General features: G+C 38.8%; 1 protein-coding gene across 2 annotated transcripts; it reads left to right on the forward strand.

The window, feature by feature from the left end:
- The first annotated feature begins 311 nt into the window (after positions 1-311).
- On the forward strand, positions 312-17,106 carry tmem208 (transmembrane protein 208). Of its 2 annotated transcripts, none has more exons than XM_053683375.1 (6): positions 312-423; positions 2,993-3,088; positions 3,171-3,224; positions 3,513-3,649; positions 16,047-16,131; positions 16,224-17,106. In XM_053683375.1, the coding sequence occupies exons 4-6, from the start codon at positions 3,561-3,563 to the stop codon at positions 16,359-16,361; spliced, it is 312 nt and encodes a 103-aa protein (XP_053539350.1). In that variant the 5' UTR covers positions 312-423; positions 2,993-3,088; positions 3,171-3,224; positions 3,513-3,560; the 3' UTR covers positions 16,362-17,106. The 2 variants fall into 2 exon arrangements, with proteins under 2 accessions (XP_053539350.1, XP_017333280.1); XM_017477791.3 differs by lacking the exon at positions 312-423 and adding an exon at positions 1,163-1,379.
- The last annotated feature ends 2,151 nt before the right edge of the window (positions 17,107-19,257 follow it).

Genomic DNA, 19,257 nt, shown 5'->3' on the forward strand with positions numbered 1-19,257 from the left:
CTGTGGAGTAAAGAAAGAGGATTTATTTCTCCTTTCTGCTCAGCTTCTCACAACATTTATCTTGTGCTGTGTGTGGTGTGTGTCGCTGGCAGGGAAGAGCAATGTCATCAGTCAGTTAGCTAATGACTGCATGTATACTATATGACCACATACTTAAAGTATATATACATCTGATCATCACATCCCTATGTGCTGTTTGCCTCCAAAAACCATGTACGATATGTACGGTCTATAATATGGAGTTATTCTCCTCTTTGCTGTTATAATAACCTCTATTCTTCTGGGAAGGCTTTCCACTAGATTTTGGAGCGTGGCTGTGGGGATTAGTGATCATTCAGCCACAAGAGCAGAGATTAGGCAGTGATGTTGGGTAAGGATATCACATGATACTCTGGAGATGATGTGATCCAGTTAATACCAAAGGTATTCAGGTATTTTTTTCAATTCTACTTCTATTTAATGTGTATTCTTTCCTATTTGTTTTTTTTTGTGTGTGTGTGTAATTGAGCTACAGTAACAAGGGAAATTCCCCAGTGTGGGATCAATAAAGTTTGATTTGATCTTATCTTATCTCATTCTACAGCATACAAAGACATCATATACAACTTTGTGCTTCCAACTTTGTGGCAACAGTTTGGGGAAGAACTACACATGAGTGTGAAGGTCAGGTTTGAGATTGGCCAGTACAAAGTACAATAACTCAAACTTCATCATAGGGCAACACACACACACACAGAGGCAATTTAGAGTAGCCATTTCACCAAGTCAGAAAACACCAGAGATTAAATGTTAACAGATCTGCATCTATACAAATGTTGCAAAACTCTTTTATCTCTCAGAATATTTACGAGGATTTTTTTTCTTAATTTTATTTTAAGATCCTGAAATATTGCGACTTTGTTTCTCACAATATCAGATATTTCGAGATATATATATATATATATATATATATATATATATATATATATATATATATATATATATATATAACAACTTTATTTGGACTTTATCTCTGGTTTTTTCTCGAAAATCTCAAAGCGAGAGTATCACCGTTTTACGCCAGATTGCGCGAGGGTACGTGCACTATGTTGCGCATGCGTACAACTCTGCGCATGCGATTTTAATACGAACACGTCAACTTTTCACGGCGTCTACTATCGTTGTTACAGCGGAACAGCTTACGTAGAATCCATGCGCCGGAAAGCATTTGGTTTTTGCTGATGTGTAACTTTTCCATGAAGTACCACTTTATAGGATCTCATTGAGGTTGTAAAATATTGATTTTATTAGTATTTGTCAGTCGTAAATGCACAAAAGCAACGAATATTCTCCCACGAGAATAACCGCAGCCCTGGAACTAGGGAGTGAATGAAATGGCGGTAGGTGCACATGTCTTCTAACTCACTGTGTGTAACGGCTAGTTTAGATGATCTTAAATCTTATGAGTCTTCACTGTAACATTTCTTCACGGTAAGTTTATACAGAAGCAGATCTTTTAACATTTTTCTCTGGTGGTATATCGGTACTGTAGGTGAATGTGCTACTCTGTGGACACCTGATCATCACACCCATATGTAGTTCTTCCCCAAACTGTTCCACAAAGTTAAAAGTACACACCTGTGTAGAATGTCTTTGTACTCTGTAGCATTACAATCTCCCTTCATTGTAACTAAGAGGCTCAGAGCTGTTCCAGCATAACATTGCCCCTGTACACATAGCCAGCTCCATGGTCTGCTTCCTGAAGCATCTCCCACCATTTGGACTTAACTTATTTTGTACCGTCCAGTCAAACAGCTTCCACTACAGCTCAGTACGGTTGAGTGATTGCACTGATAAGCTGACTGCTTCTTTCCTAAAGAGGATTTGCATCATTTGGAGTAGTACTTTGGGTCATTACTCTGTTGTAGGATTGGCTCCAATCAAGTGCTGTCCACAGGGTAAAGGCATGGCATTGCAAAATGGAGTGATAACCTTCCTTGTTCAAGGTTCCTTTTACCCTGACCATCACACTAGACCATCCTGTTTTCTCCTCCATCTGCACATTCTGCACCTAACAAATCTCTGTGATCCAAACACCTCAACCTTAAAGTTGCCTGTCCATAACACCCTCCCCAACCCCCCATCGATTAAAGATGAGACATGTTTTGTGGGTACTATTTAATAAAGTTTAATAAAGCTTCTAGCTAAGGACCTATGGGGCATCTGTTTCTCAAACTAGAGACTGATGTATTAATCCTCCTGAACAGCCTCCCTCTTCCCTTTCCCTTTCTATCCTGGTTAGAGGATGTACTGTTCTGTGAAGGAGGTATTACACACCTTTGTAAGATATCTTCAATTTCTTCACAGTTTCTCATGTGGAATATCCTCATTTCTCAAAACAACAACAAGACTGGGGAGATTCTGAAGAAAGCTCTTAATTTTTTGGCAGTTTTGAGACCAAAATCAAATCATAAATGCTGATGCTCCAGATACTTAAGTAGACCAATGAAGGCCAGTTTTACTTCTTCCTTAAAAAGGAAAATTTTCAGCTGTGCCAATGTAATTGCACAAAGGGTTTTGAATGATGACTTGGCCCATTAACATGACAACTTAAGATTAGCTAACACTAGCTATCACATGAGTGACGGTTGCTGAAAATAGGCCTCGGGGAGTTTTTCCCTGCCACCTTCACCTCTGGTTTGTTTAAATGTAAATTTGATATCCAGGTTTTGTGTAAAACTGCTTTGTGACATTGCCCATTGTTAAAAGTTCTATGTAAATAAAATTGAATTAAATTCAAAAACCCTAGCACCAACCGGCATGTTTTAAATACCATCCTATTTATGAATAAGGATTTCCTATAGAACATTTAAATATATCTTATTGTTGCCTTATCTGGTTTCCCTACAAACCATTATTATGAAGGTCATTCTCATCTTGTCAACGGAGAAATGTGAGTCGCATAAACATAAATGTAGTGATTTGCTTCTGTCTATTTATTGTTACTCTGCAGCCTAAAGGAAAGGTTGGAACCAAAGGCAAGAAGCAAATCCATGAGGAGAACAAGGCTACTCTGAAATTCTACACCAGGGTCATTATAGGAGCCAATGTAAGATGTGCTTTTGACTTTGTTACCTTGATCTTCAAATTAGCTTTGCCTCACAATTTTCATTTTTCCCCCCATACTTCAGACTGTGTACACAACTGTAAATCTAATTTTCTGTGACACCTCCTTTTGGACCTGGGTAAGTACACACCGGATTTTGGCTTATTTTTGCTGGTAATGATAAAGTTGTGACTATTATTAATTAGTTCCTAGCACCATCGAATTTTGTCACAACAAAATACTTTGCATGAGAAGTGATAAACTACTTTATTTTGGCTACTGAAACAGTAATTGTCCTGATCCTAGTGATCTATCTTTCTTCAGAGTTCAGTCCAGACCTGTATCCAGTATGTTCCCCTAACTCTTTTTTTTTTTTTTTTTTTTTTTTTAAATAAATAAATCACACGTTGATGTGTTTTTATTCCAGTTCCCCTTGGTGTTTGCACTGGTGGTGTATGTTGGCAGCTATAGGTCCATGGCAACAATGGCCAAACCAGCATTTGCTGAAAATGGCTCTTTATTGGATGGAGGAATAGATCTCAACATGGAGCAGGGCATGGCGGAGTGAGTAAAAAAAAAAAGTACTCCTGTAACTAGAAATGCACTGTGATTGAATGATTCTACATCAAAACACGAAATTTCAATCATACTTTTGCCATTGTTTGCTATTTTTTAAATTGCAGAATGCCAACAGTAACAAATATTTATAGTGGAGGATTAACACTATGAGCTAGAGATGTCTATACGACCAATACAACTGACTTATGCACAGGCATAACCAGACCATGAATATTCATATAAGTGTAAAGTGTCATGTGTTCATGGTCTGGTTATGCCTGTGTATAGGTCAGTTGTCTTGGTGCACAATTCAAATCTAGATGCAACTAACCTGTGTGTGGTTCATGCCTCTGAGGTTGCCAGATTTTTCTTGAGTACAAGCATCAGAGGCAGGGTTCCTTAATACCTCGTAGACCATCGCCTTGAAACATAAGCACTTAAAATTAAGCCTGAAAAAATCACAGTTTTTGTGTCTTTGCTATCAAAGTAATACGATGTACACATACGTAAAAGCATACAGTGATGCACGGGGGTACAGAGGGCAGAGTTGCCACCTCAATGCAGATAGATGATAAACAAAAAGATAAAATGTGCAATTCAGGCTATAAGAAGCCAAGTCTACTATCAACTACACATTTCTAAATTGTTTTTAGATGTGGGTCTGACGTATCAAACACAGCACCACCCAAATTTCTCTGTCTGGGGATTAATAAAGTATTAACTTATCTTATTATCTTATCTTAACACATTGTTGATTCAAAGATGTGAGTACATTAAACTCCATCTTGCTAGAAATGATTGGCAAGTGGAAGGCCATATTGTTTAAATTTTTTATGTTTCTGTGCTTTAGACTCTGCTGAGTAATGTGGCACTAATTTTGTGCAGATAGGGCAAAAATCCTTAGACTAGTTCACAAAAGTAGATTTAGCATATTATGCAAAGTATTGTAAATGTGATGGGCCAAAGCTGAATGGTCATAAAGGCACATTTGATGGTTTCAGCCAAATAATCAGTAGAATATTCACTGTATGCCTTATTTTACAAGATATGTGCTGGTATTTAGTGCAAAAACATGAACAGTGTTCCCAGTGGCCAATTTGAGTGAGAGTGCATAAATTGCTACACCGACCTACTGTTCACTGTATGTGATGTCGGTTCAATAATAATCCTCAGAATCGTCCTGAACCTGCCATTCAAGTTTCGTGCAAATCCAGTCAACCAGTCCTGAGTTACAGCAGTTTGATTAAACTAAGCTCTGACCCTCAAAGACTGACTGGTATGTGGCAACCATATTGTTTACAAATGTCAATATGTGAAACCATTTGTAAACAGTATGGTTTGCGGTCACAGGTGTGGACTGAACAATTAAGCTGATGGCTTAATGTGTACACTTTTTTTTTTGACATGAGCACCATCATTACTTTTATATCTAAAGGCTCTTCTTATATTTTTCCTTCTGTTGCTTATCCTCAATGCAATTAGGACAGTTAGCATGCAATTTCCCCAGACAGACACCTCCTTTAGTATAAGTGAGTGAGCTGAAACTTCTGTGCTTGCAGGTGTTGTTGGAAAAACTAGAATACCATGCAAGAATATGCCTGTGACTGGAAAAGAGGTATGCTTGTTTGCGTGTATAAACAGTGACACATGTGGGCTGATCAGAGTACTATAAAAATAAAAAATTTTCTGACAGCATATGTGATCCCAGTCTATTTGAATAGAGGGCATTGAAAACAATCCCAGAAGCGAGTAAAGTTGGTAATAAAACCAAAGTACTGAGACCTGTATTGCACTTGCAGATAGGACTTGACACTGATTAGTCTGCTAACATGTGGGAGTAGGACTGGAGATAAAAACATCTTTCCCACATTGAGCACTTTAGTACAAACTATTCTAATACTGGGTAAGGCCTTCCTTTGCTCTGAAAACAGCTTCAGTTCTTTGTGGCATGGATTCCACCAGATGTTGGAAACATTCCTTTGAGATTCTGATTCATATCGGCACGATTGCATGATGCAATTTTTCGGGTGCACTTTCATGCGGTGAATCTCCTGTTCTACCGCATCCCAAAGGTGTATTGGTTTCAGATCTGGTGACTGGGAATGCCACTGAAAAACACTGAACTCATTGTCATGTTCATCAGAGATGAATAGGCTGTGGCATTCAAGTGATGATTGATTGGTATTAACAGGCCCAAAGTGTGCCAAGAAAACATTCTTCACACCATTATGTCACCTGCACCAGCCTGGATGGTTGGGTCCATGGATTCATTCAGTTGGTGCCTAATTCATCTCTTTCTGTGAACCTGTGCCCACTGCTGCCTCAGTTTTCTGTTCTTGGCTGACAAATGGAAACCAACGTGGTCTTCTGCTGTTGTAGCCCATCCACCTCAAGGTTCTGTGTGTTGTGCATTCTGAGATGCTTTCCTGCTTAGTACAGTTGGTAGTACAGAATGGTTATCTGAGTTACTGTAGACTTTGTCAACTTGAACCAGTCTGGACATTCTCCATTGACCTCACTCATCAACAAAGTGTTCCAGTCAACAGACCCGCTGCCCACAAGATGTTTTTTGTTTTTCGTACCATTCTGTCTGAACTCTAGACTGTTGTGTGTGAAAATCCAAGGATATCAGCAGTTATAGAAATACTCAAACCAGACAATCTGGAGCCAACATTCATGCTACAGTCAGAATCACTGTCTAAATCACATTTCCCCCTTTCTGATGGTTAATGTGAACATTACCTGAAGCTACTGGTCTGCATCTTTATCTTTATGATTTTATGCATTACACTGCTGCCACATGATTGGCATGATTGGCATGATTGAGTAGGTGTACAGGTAATACTGTGCTCAGTATATCTTAAAGTGATGTTTCAGCAGATTATTTATGCCATGTGCCAACCTTTTTGACTGTGGGATGTTGAGGTTGTATACCTGTAAGTTCAGAAGTTAAATGTTAAGGCACTCTGGAGCCAGGAAAAATGTTACTGAGGAGTTGGAATTTGCAAATTTGGCACAACAGAGATGATCCCGATGGAGCAACCCAGTTGGAAACCTGGGCCAACCTGCCCCAGGTCCCATCACAAGACCACCTCAGAGGAGGTCCGTGAGCTGCATCTCCCTCCCTACTTTAGTGTAGTTTTGTTGGTGTAGTAGTAGCCTACTCCACTGTTTAAAGTAATGTTTGGAGGCATTCTAGTTTCTATTTAGTACACCAGTATGCTACTTGGGACGGTACATGTGCCAATCTAGTTAACATGAGCAGTAGCACAAACTCAAATTGTTTAGGGGGAACATGGGCAATTCTTGTTGCAAAGTCGCAAATTCCTTAATTTGTTGGTAAAATGTTTCATATATTTCTGAATGCTCTTCTGACTCTTTAGACTCATTAATCTTCGGACAGTGTTTGCAAAACACATGGGTCAGTAGGCCTGCAAGCGACTGATTTAGCTGTGTTAGAGTGTATTCAATTTTATTTGTATAGCGATTTTACAATAGACATTGTCTCAAAGCAGCTTTACAGAAATATCAACACGGTATACAGATATTAAAGGTGTGAATTTATCCCAACTGAGCAAGCCACTGAGTGGCGACGGTGGCAAGGAAAAACTCCCTAAGATGTTTTAAGAGGAAGAAACCTTGAGAGGAACCCGACTCAGAAGGGAACCCGTCCTCATCTGGGTAACAACAGATAGTGTGAAAAAGGTCATTATTAACTTATGTGAAGTCTGTATGGCCTTAGAAGCAGACGTAGTCCTAGCAGTCTGGAATTGGAGTAGATTAGAGCTCCATCCAGAGGCAGGACATCTGAAACGGATCAGCCAGGTCCAGAGAGCAGAAAGGATCAGGATCTCTAGTATCTCCATAAAATCGTGTGGGGCTCGGCAGAAGGAGAGAGGGAGAAAAAAGATTATTAGGACTGGGAATTAGTATAATAGAAAGTCTAGTCAGGGTAGGCTTGAGTAAACAAATACGTTTTAAGCCTAGACTTTAACACTGAGACTGTGTCTGAGTCCCGAACACTAATAGGAAGACTGTTCCATAACTGTGGGGCTCTATAAGAGAAAGCTCTTCCCCCTGCTGTAGCCTTCACTATTCGAGGTACCGTCAGATAGCCTGCATCTTTTGATCTAAGTAGGCGTGGAGGATCATAGAAAACCAAAAGGTCGATTAGATACTGTGGTGCAAGACCGTTTAGTGCTTTATAGGTTAATAAAAGTATTTTATAGTTAATGCGAGATTTTACTGGGAGCCAGTGCAGTATTGATAATATTGGTGTGATATGGTCGTATCTTCTGGTTCTAGTTAGGACTCTAGCGGCTGCATTCTGGACTAACTGGAGCTTATTTATATTCCTACTGGAACATCCAGACAGTAAGGCATTACAGTAATCTAATCTAGAGGTGACGAATGCATGAACTAGTATTTCCGCATCATGTAGTGACAATATGTTTCTTATTTTAGAAATATTTCTGAGATGAAAGAAGGCTATCCTAGTAATATTATCTACATGAGCATCAAATGATAGGCTGGAGTCAATAATCACTCCAAGGTCTTTAACTGCTGTACATGATGGAACAGAAAGTCCATCCAGAGTAACCATGTGATCAGAAAGATTACTTCTAGCTACACGTGGGCCTAATAAAAGTATTTCTGTTTTATCAGAATTAAGTAGAAGGAAGTTAATTAACATCCAATGTCTAATGTCCTTTACACAATCCTCAACTTTACTAAGCTTCTGTCTGTCCTCTGGCTTCGCTGAGACATAGAGCTGTGTATCATCAGCATAACAGTGGAAGCTAATTCCATGTTTACGAATAATTTCACCCAGAGGTAGCATATATAAAGTAAAAAGCAGTGGGCCTAAAACAGAACCCTGTGGAACTCCAAAGGTAACCTCGGTGTGCGTGGAGAAGTCTCCATTTACATCTACGAATTGATTACGATCGGTCAGATAAGACCTGAGCCAGGAGAGGACTGTTCCCTTAATACCAACAACATTTTCTAATCTGTCAAGGAGAATAGTGTGATCTATAGTATCAAAAGCTGCACTAAGGTCGAGTAACACAAGCAGCGAGACACAACCCTGATCGTAAGTCAGTAGAAGGTCATTTACTACTTTAACTAACGCTGTGTCTGTGCTATGATGAGGTCTAAATCCTGACTGATACATTTCATGAATGTTATTCCTATCTAAGTACGAGCATAACTGCTTTGCTACAACCTTTTCTAAAATCTTAGAGATGAACGGGAGATTTGATATTGGTCTATAGCTGGACAGTTGAGAGGGGTCAAGATCAGGTTTTTTTAACAGGGGTTTAATAACTGCTAATTTAAGTGATTTAGGTACATAGCCAGTGCTTAGGGAAGAATTGATTATATTTAGAAGTGGTTCAATTACTCCTGGACAAATCTGTTTAAACAAACATGTAGGTACGGGATCTAGTATGCAAGTTGATGAATTGGCTGAAGAGATTAATGTAGCTAGTTCGGTCTCTCTAAGCGGAGCAAAACACTCTAAACATTGATCTGATATCGCTACATTGCCATGTAATGGGTTTGTTACAGTACTGTCTGGTTTTAATTTAATGGCCTGTATTTCATATCTAATATTTTCAATCTTACCAATGAAAAATTTCATGAAATCTTCACTGCTATGTAATGATTGTGATTGAGTGTTTCTTTCTGTAGTGGTTTTATTCCTAGTTAATTTTGCTACTGTGTTGAAAAGGAATCTAGAATTGTTTTTGTCTCCTATTAAGGTGGAGAAATAGATTTTTCTAGCATCGCCAAGAGATTTCCTATATTTCAGTAGGCTCTCCTTTCATGCTGTTTGGAATATCACCAATTTGGTTTGCCGCCATTTACGTTCTAATTGTCGAGTTGTCTGTTTTAAGGTACACGTTTGATCGTTATACCAGGGTGCTAATTTTTTCTCACTAATTATTTTTCTTTTGAGTGGATCTACTCTGTCTAGCGTGTAGCGGAGTGTTGACTCTAAGCTTTCAGTCACCTGATTGAGTTCTATCAGATCTGATGGTGATCCAAATATAATTGATGCCTCTGGGAGGTTGTTTATGTGGAGAGGTCCTCGCCTGGGGTCCATCCCGCGCCTTCCGCCGCTGGTTCGCTAAAGGTCCGTGGTGTGTCGGCGCCAGCATGACGGTCACCTCGGCTGGGAAAGCCCTAGGTGCACGGTCCCTGCACAGAGAAACACACGGCATAGAGGGGCTGGGAGTGGAAATACCATGCTGTGTGCTTACCTTGGATGTGTAGACACACAAGATATTTCCATCGCCATTCGTCGCTCCAGCAGCTGGGCCTGCTTGTCGAGTAGGCCGCGGATCTGCTTCTCCACATCCTCCAGTTCCATCAGCACCATGTGAAGCTCGAGTGAGTCCTCATCTGCACTCAAAACTGGAGAAACAGCAGACATATTTGCTTTTTAAACCAAACAGCGATAAATGAGAAATGTGAAATGTAAACAAGGCTAGCGGTAGGTGATGCTAGCTGGCTACAAGCTAGTCGCGGATGTTTGTAAGAACAGATCAAATTTAGCAACAGCGCAATGTTACGATTGTTTTATCTAAAGTAGTGTCAGTTATATTTGTATAACATAAGGTGAATAATTTTAAAGTATAGAGAGTAGAAGAATTAATATAATGGCGTCAGCTCGAAGGACGCTGCTTCCTGCTTGACGCTGCTTCCTGCTTGACCTCCAAGGAAACAAGTGTAGAGCTTTTCATCCTTCTCCTAATATTTGAAATGGGATGCAGGCACAAAACTTGAACAGGTGTGGGTTATTAAAGCTTCATGCATTTAGCCACAGTGTTGCCACTTTAGTTTAAAGCAGCTATATCACCCGAAACTCATAGTAATAGCAGGTTTGCATGCGACCCGAGACGTTCTGGAGATCTGAGCAACAATATCAAATCAAAGCAGCAACATTTTACATTGTTTGTCCAGCTGGGCAAGCATTTGTTACATTATTGTGAAGTGTATGTTATACACATAACATATACAGCTGTGGGGAAAAAATTAAGAGACTACTGCAATTTTTTCTTAAATCAGCATCTCTCCATCATCACCACCATCATTCCATTCTGTCTGTTGAACTCCAACACAGGCACACCACCTGAATGAGGTACTGATTAGGTGATCACCTGAACCAGCTGTATGGCAAAGACAATGGTAGTACCTCAGAAGTAATTGGAATCATAAAATTATTATTTACCATGCCAAAAGAGATGAAGAGGAAAGTTTTGAGTGAGGAAAAGAAGTGTTCAGTTCTGGCTTTACTGGCAGAGGGATACAACAAACATTTGGTTGCTTCCATCCTTAAGATTTCAAAGGCAGTTCATAAGAACAAAGTCAAGCAGCAGACATTGTGAACAGCAAAGCTACAGACTGGCAGAGGGCGAGAACGTCTCCCCACTGAACGGGATGACCACCAACTCATTTGAGTATCACTCAACAACCATAGGATGACATCAAGTGACTTACAAAAAGAAGGGCAAATGGCAGTTGGGGTGAAGTGCATGGTGAGGAAGGTTCAAAACAGGCTTCTAGGGGCAGGGCTGAAGTCATGCAAAGCTAGAAAAAAATGACAAGCATATAAGAGCCAGGCTGAGGTTTGCAAAAGACCATAAGGATTGGACCGTGGAGGACTGGATTAAGGTCATGTTCTCTGATGAGTCCAATTTTCAGCTTTGCTCAACACCTGGTCGTCTAATGGTTAGATGGAGACCTGGAGAGGCCTACAAGCCACAATGTCTCGCACCCACTGAGACATTTGGTGGAGGATTGGTGATGATCTGGGGGTTTCAGCAAGGCTGGAATCGGGCAGATTTGTTTTCTAACAAGGTTGTCCTGTTAGAAAACTTGTTTCCTTCTGCTCTGACAATGTTCCCCAACTCTGAGGATTGGTTTTTCCAGCAGGACAATGCTCCATGCCACACAGCCATGTCAATCAAGGTGTAGATGTAGGACCACCAGATCAAGATCCTGTCATGGTCAGCCCAGACCTGAACCCCATTGAAAACCTCTGGAATGTGATCCAGAGGAAGATGGATGGTCACAAGCCATCAAACAAAGCTGAGCTGCTTGAATTTTTGTGCCAGGAGTGGCATAAAGTCACCCAACAGCAATTTGAAAGACTGCTGGAGAGCATGCCAAGACAAATGAAAGCTATGATTGAAAATCAGGGTTATCCCACCCAAACACATACCTATAAATAGTAAAAATATAAATGGTAAAAACAACTAGTAAAATTAGAGAAACTAATAATTTTGCAGTGGTCTCTTAATTTTTTTCAGAGTTCTCTCTCTCTCTCTCTCTGTGTGTGTGTGTGTGTGTGTGTGTGTGTGTGTGTGTGTGTGTGTGTGTATAAATAATTAAATGTGGTGGATTTCCAGTGAATGTAAGGCTTTTGATCAAATAGTTGAATAGTCACTAGGGGAAAATGTTTGGAATTGGAAAACATTGATCTCTGATACAGTCAGTTGGGTTTACAAGCCTGAATCTGGTTCAGATCGTAAAAGGAAAATCATTAAAAACCAAGACTGCTGTCAAAAATCCATGCACAAGACATTTGATGCACGCTCCCCAGAGTGAGAGTGAGAGAGAGAGAGAGAGGAAAAGGGAGCGAGAGAATCTTAAGTCTCAAATCAAAACTTTTGAAATTACTTTGGATTCAATAAAAGCTCAGCAGGAAAGCTTGATAAAAGCACCACTATATGCAAAACCTGCCATAAAACACACTGGCAGCACCACAAACCATGCTATACACCTACGAGGGAAGGATGGGTTAATGCAGGGGTTTCCAAATGACCCTAAATGCACATGATGTATTTTCTGCAACCCCAAGACTTGACTGCAGTGGTAGTTCAGGGGTTAAGACATTGGACTGCTGATTGGAAGGATGTGAGTTCAGATCCCAGCACTGTTAACCTGCCACTGCTGGGCCCTTGAGCAACGCCCCTAATGGCTCAGTTGTATAAATTAGATAAATGTAAGTTGCTCTGGATAAGGGTGCCTTAAATTTATTTATTTATTTAATTCCAGATTTTTTTTTATTTAGGACCACTGTAACATCTGAACATTTTATGTGAGTAACATATTCCATGGACTTACCAGTCCAGTGGGAAAGGTGATTTTGCATTTTAATTCAATTCAGTTGTATTTATATAGCGCTTATAATAATGGACATTGTCACAAAGAAGCTTTACAAAAATCTGGATATGGATTTAGATCCCTAATGAGCAAGCCAGAGGGGAAGGTGGCAAGGAAAAACTCCCTGAGACGACATGAGGCAGAAACCTGGAAAGAACCAGACTCATCCTCTTCTGGCTGACACCGGACAGTGTGATTATAAAACATCTTTGCTCATCTGTATGCTATAATGTCACAGTACATGTGTTGAAAGGATCCTCAGTATAACCATCAGTCATATTTGATTTCATTAGAGTTTTTAAGCTTTCAGTCTGTAGTAATAATGAATATGACTTACAACCCCGGCAAAAATGATGGAATCACCACTCTTAGAGGATGTTCACCTTTTTTTTTTTTTTTTTTTTAACTTTGTAGCAAATAAACAAATCACAGATATGACAAAACAATTTTTGTGTAAATAGCTTCCTGAAACATACCTTAAACAAGTTCAATGAGATTATTTTAATGACACATTTATTTCCAGATCAAGTAGAAGAAAAAATGATGGAATGACTCAAGGTTGAGGAAAAAATGATGGCATCACCTTGTAATTTCCATTTCTAAAACAAATACCAGCACACGTCTAAAAATGTAAATTAGTCTGCAGTTAAAAGAGAGTGCTTACCGACCTTAACCTTGGACTTTTTGAAAGGAAACATGGCCTCGCCAAGAGAGTTGTCAACTGAAACAGTGGAAAGGATCATAAAACTCCTTCAAGAAGGAAATCAAAAGATTTTGGTTGTTCCCAGTCAGCTGTGTTTAAAATTTCATCCAATTATAAACAAAATGGGAAGGTTATAAAAGGAAAACGTATGGGTTGACCAAGGAAGACAGCAAGCATCAGGGTAGAAAACTCCAAGTAATGTGCTGTGAAAATTTAAAATGCACATCAAAACAAATGGGCGGAAACAGGAGTCAATGTTTGTGACAGAACTGTAAGAAATCGGCTGAATGAAACTGGGTTTACGTATAGAAAAGCCAAACGAAAACTAGCACTAACACTTAAACAGAAATAAACAAGGTTACTAAAGAGAAGCAGTCATGGAGTGTGGAGGATCGGATGAAAGTGATATTCGGTGATGAATCACAAATCTGCATTGCCCAAGGAGATGATGCTGGAACTTTTGTGTGGTGTCGTTCTAATGAAACATATAAAGATGACCGCCTGAAGAAAACAATCAGGTTTCCCCACTCATTTATGATATGAGGTTGCATGTCAGGTGAAGGACCACAGGAGACCTCGACAGTCAATGCATGTTAAAATTTTGGATACTTTTCATAACCACCAAACCTATTTTCTGTCGATGGAATGAGAAGTCATTTTTCAGAATTATAATGCATCTCATTAAGAGTGTTATGCCTTTCCTGAAGAAAAGCTTTATCCACTCAATGACATGGCCAGCAAACAGTCCGGATTGAGAATTATGGTGAAAATTTTAAAAATTGGTCCATGACAAAGCTTAGTCCTGCAAAGCTAATTGGCCAGCCGCTAATTGAGAAAGTTGGAACCAGCCTGATGGAGATATTGTTTTTCGTTAGTGAAGTCCATGGATCAAAAAAATTCACGCTGTTATAAAAGCCAGAGGAGGAGCAACAACGTACTAATTGTGATTTTGTTTTTGTTGATGATTCCATAATTGTTTCCTCTACTTGATCTGGAAAAAAAATGGCATTCATTAAAACAATTTAATTAATTCATGAAGCCAGGATGTTCAGCTGTTAAACAAAAGTAGTTTTCATTGCAAGCTTTAGGCTATCCATGTGGGATGATCCTCAGCAGCATTTCTTGACACAGCTTTTCATAATGCCAGAAGATGTTTGAAATGGCACAGCTCTTTCCATCGTCACATCCAGCTTCAACTGGTACATACGGAATAGCTACGCCGGAACCTAGATGCACAGTGAATGGTCCACAGTATTTCAGTGAAACCTGCATCCCTTTTATGATTAACAAAGATTTAGGGAGAGAAATAATGTAGTGCTGATTCTCAGACAAAATAAAGACAGTGAAGAAATTGTTCCTTACGGAGTCATAAATAGACCAAAAGACCAAAATTTTCTGTTACATTTAATTAATTAAATAATTATTTAGTTCAATACTGAATTCAGTTGTATTGAATTTTTACTCGTTTTTAACCATGTTTTGAAATGCATCATCTGATAAATGTTGGTTCACATCCTCAATCACTACCTGCCACATCAAAATATACATAAGCCCAATCAGTTCAGATAGTAATCATAATGTCTGTGATGCTGCATTACAGTGGAGTCTAAATGCTATTTTCTCCCATTTGACTTTTTGGGATACCCAAATTAAAAGTACTATAACTTTACCTGTGTTCAAACAATTTTACTGGGGTTATCTCATACAGTGTAGCAAGTAATAATCTGGAAAGACCTTTGTAATATCACAGTCTAAAATTGCATTTAAAGATAAGCAAATTAGTAAATGAATCACACGTAAATAAATCACATGTAAATGAATCACTTGAATATGAATCACATGAAAATGAATCTCATGAAAATGAATCACGTGTAAATGAATCATACGTAAATGAATCACATGAAAATGTATCACATGAATATGAATCACATGTAAATGAATCACATGTAAATGAACCATGTGAAAATGAATAAATAAATTAACGACAACTTTACCTGTGTTTGAGATGCATGTAAAAGAGAAACAGTTTTTTTAAAAATCCAGTGGCCTCACTGTATTAGGACACTTAAGCCACACTTAGAAATGTATGGATTTCACTGCAGTAGAAAACATGACAAACCAAGTGGCATTTATTTTAAAGAACGATCACACAAGTACACTTCAAGAGCAAGATTTCCCAGAAAAACAGATTGTTTGATTGTTAAATAAAAAATAAATAAATAAATAGATATACTGTTCAAAATGAAATCAAAGGTATTTAGACACTCAATGGAGGCTTAATTACAGCCCAGTTACAGTGTTTTAGTAATTAGTTTGACGTCTGGCATGCAGTCAACCAAGTTTTCTAACAGTAGTTATGAGATGTTGTCTCAAGTTTCAACCAACAAAACTTTCAGTTCTTCCTCACTTTCCTTTCTGTGTCCAAATACCTTTTGGGGCCACTGTTTATATAGATTTCACACACACAAACACATGCTAATGTCCATAATGTGTAATCGTCTGTAAAAATGTGTTTGTATTTCCTTGCAGACATCTTAAAGATGTTATCCTGCTGACAGCTATAGTTCAGGTCCTCAGCACCCTCTCCTTCTATTTCTGGTACCTGTGGCTTTTGGTAAGACCCATATTTGGCGGTTCATAGTTCCATGTGAAGCACAGAATAATTTTCCTTTTCTCACTGGCTTTTCTCATTTTCTCTTTATTCAGGCACCTGCTCGAGCTGTGCAGTTATTGTGGACAAACTTTCTAGGTCCCTGGTTTTCTGCTGAGTCTTCTGCACCTGCAGAGGAGGTTAATGAAAAGAAGCAGAAACGGCAGGAAAGACGACAGATGAAGCGATTCTAGTTACTTCGCTACTTTTTATTTTTATCTTCGTTGTAGAAATAAAGCAACATTCATTTGTTATGGGAGAGAAGTCCATTTAATTTCTTACTATTTCTTCTCAATGTTCTCTCAATTTACTTTATTTTTTTTATTTCCACCACTCTTCCAGTCTGATGCTCAGAGATCACCAAAGTTAATGTTCATGGAGAAATTTATATGCACTTACTAGGTAAGAAGTAAGTTGTTGACTGTGGGATGTGTAGGCTGTGAATGGTACATGTGTCACATCCTTCATTCTGGCTCAGCATTTTTACAGCTTTTCTAAAGGGGAGGAATCTAATGTTGAACATTGAAAACTTGGAAAAGTAAAAAAAAAAAAAAAAGATAATCACCTTATATGAGGGCATTCACTTTATCATAGAATTCTAATCTTATTCAAGCGTTGGTGATGTCAAAAATATTTCTATTTTATTTGCGAGGCAACTAGCTTCATGAACGTGATGCATGTCTGAGGAAACAGTCTTAAGATAGGGAATTTTAGTTTATATTTCAGTTTATATTTACAAGAACTGATGGAGAAATAAAGTTTTATGAATCAAGTTTTTACCGTGTATTGAAAAATAAATTGCTCAGAGCACTAGTAAACAGTGCACACTGGTGGTCCCTAGCAGGAAATGGAGGCCCATAAGGAACCTTCTTTTTTCATTCTTACTTAAATCAAATGGGCCAGAAATGTTAAAATTAAATAAAAATACTGCTGTATTTATTTCCTTCTTTCTTTCTACACATATTTATATATACATTTATCTATATTTATTTTTGCACTTCACCCTTAAGAATGCCAATAAGATGACTAACCTTAATGTAACATGCTGTTGGTTTATGGAGGGTCTTTTTGCTATTTGTAAGGATGAAATGTCTATACATGAGATATAAAGATGTAATTTTGTGTACATATGCATGCTTCAAACATGCTTCTTTTTGATTTTTCATAAAATGAATTAAGCATCAGTATGTGATGATGTACAGCGTCATCCATATATGACTAGTGACTTAATTACGTCCAGTGATGACCAACCTCCATATGGTGGGTAACGTGGGTAGTTTGTTTCTGGTGCTGACTTGTCACAACAATGCATTCAAGAATACGGGTTAGAGAGACTGAAGTTCCTACATCTTATGTATGTCTAACCTGTGTGTTCTTATGCTATGTGTAGTATCATTTTAATACTTAATTTCATGGCAAATCATGGGGTGGTTTTCATAAGGAGGGGAAATAGCAGCCTTATATTATTCTGTGTGACACACACACCTAGGCATAGTTGGGTCGTCTGCCGAACTGCCTGTTTATTCTCTATGATATTTGGTCACTGTGGCTTTTGTTTACAGGCCCATCCAAGTTGTATTCCTGCCCAAACATTGCCATCCCTTTGTGTGGACCATTGCATGTTTGGTCCCCATTTGGTTATCCTGGCCGCTCACAGATATGCAGTGGTGCTTGAAAATTTGTAAACCCTTTAGAATTTTCTGTATATCTGCATAAATATGATATAAAACCTCATCAGATTTTCACACAAGTCCTAAAAGTAAATAAAGAGAACCCAATTAAACAAATGAGACAACACAAATATTATACTTTGTCATTTATTTATTGAGGAAAATGATACAATATTACATATCTTTGAGTGGCAAAAGTATGTGAACCTCTAGGATTAGTAATTTAAATTGAAGGTGAAATTAGAGTCAGGTGATTTCAATCAATGCAAACCAATATTCTCTTAAAGTAAATGAAGGGGAGGAAGTTCTCAGTGTCAACATTAATTAGATAGATCTATTTTAAAAAATTAGAACTGAAAAATGCTGCTTGAATAAGTATTAAACCTCTTCAGATTTTAACTTGGTAGAACTACCTTTTGCTGCTAAAACAGCTTTCCAAAACAACTGTTGGGAGAGATTTTTTTCCCATTCTTCCTGGCAGATTTGCCAGGTTCGTCCAGTTGGCTGAATGTTGTTTATTGACTGCAACAGTGCTACAACAGTCTCAATGGGACTCAACAGTCTCAATGGGACTCAGATCTGGAGTTGTAAACTGTAGATCAGTCAACTACTTATTTATAACCACTTCTGCCAAGTGAGATAAAGACAATAAAGAAATAAAGTTTAAAATAAAGATTAAATAAGGAAAATGGTTGCAGTGGTATCCTAGGTGGTTGTTAGTGTGTTCCATAGTGTTCCAGGTGGTTGCCAAGGTACAACATGTTGCTTTGTCTAGGTTACTGATCAGAAGGTTGTGGGTTCAAGCCCCAGCACTGCTAAGGTGCAACTGTTGGCGCTTGAGCAAAGCCCGTAAATGTCTCTGATCCAAGGGTTGCTGTATCATGGCCTCAGAAATCAGGGCCTCAGAAAATTTGGATTGCAACTTTGGTCACTCCAGTCCCAACTCTCTCCCTGTCTCCACCACTGCCAAAGCAATTTGGTTGAGGTGGTACAGTGTATCTGTCATGTGTTCCCCCATCACTTTACAAAACCTCACAGTTGACTTCTCCCACTAGCCATGTGACCTCAAATGGACCTTGCCAATTGGTGAGAAATTTCAAACTATAGGTGGGAAGCAGTATGAACACTTTGTCTCCATTTATCTACATTGAGAGAGCCTATTATAGAGCCTCTCCTCAGCCTGGAGCAAATTCTCCTGAGATAAGTGACCCAATGTGTAAAAGCTTTGCTTGCAGATCCAGGATGTACTGAACCTCATGTTTACTGGGCATTGGACAGTCCTCCCAGCTTTCCTTAATTGTACCCAACACACTCGGGGGCTTCTGTCTGTATAATAATTCAAAAGGGGAAGACCCAGTGTAGGCGTGTGGTACCTCCCAGACTGCAAATAATAGAACTTCCAACCATTTGTTTCAATTTC

Source organism: Ictalurus punctatus, chromosome 10, assembly GCF_001660625.3.
Source record: "Ictalurus punctatus breed USDA103 chromosome 10, Coco_2.0, whole genome shotgun sequence".
In the NCBI taxonomy this organism is placed as follows: domain Eukaryota; kingdom Metazoa; phylum Chordata; class Actinopteri; order Siluriformes; family Ictaluridae; genus Ictalurus; species Ictalurus punctatus.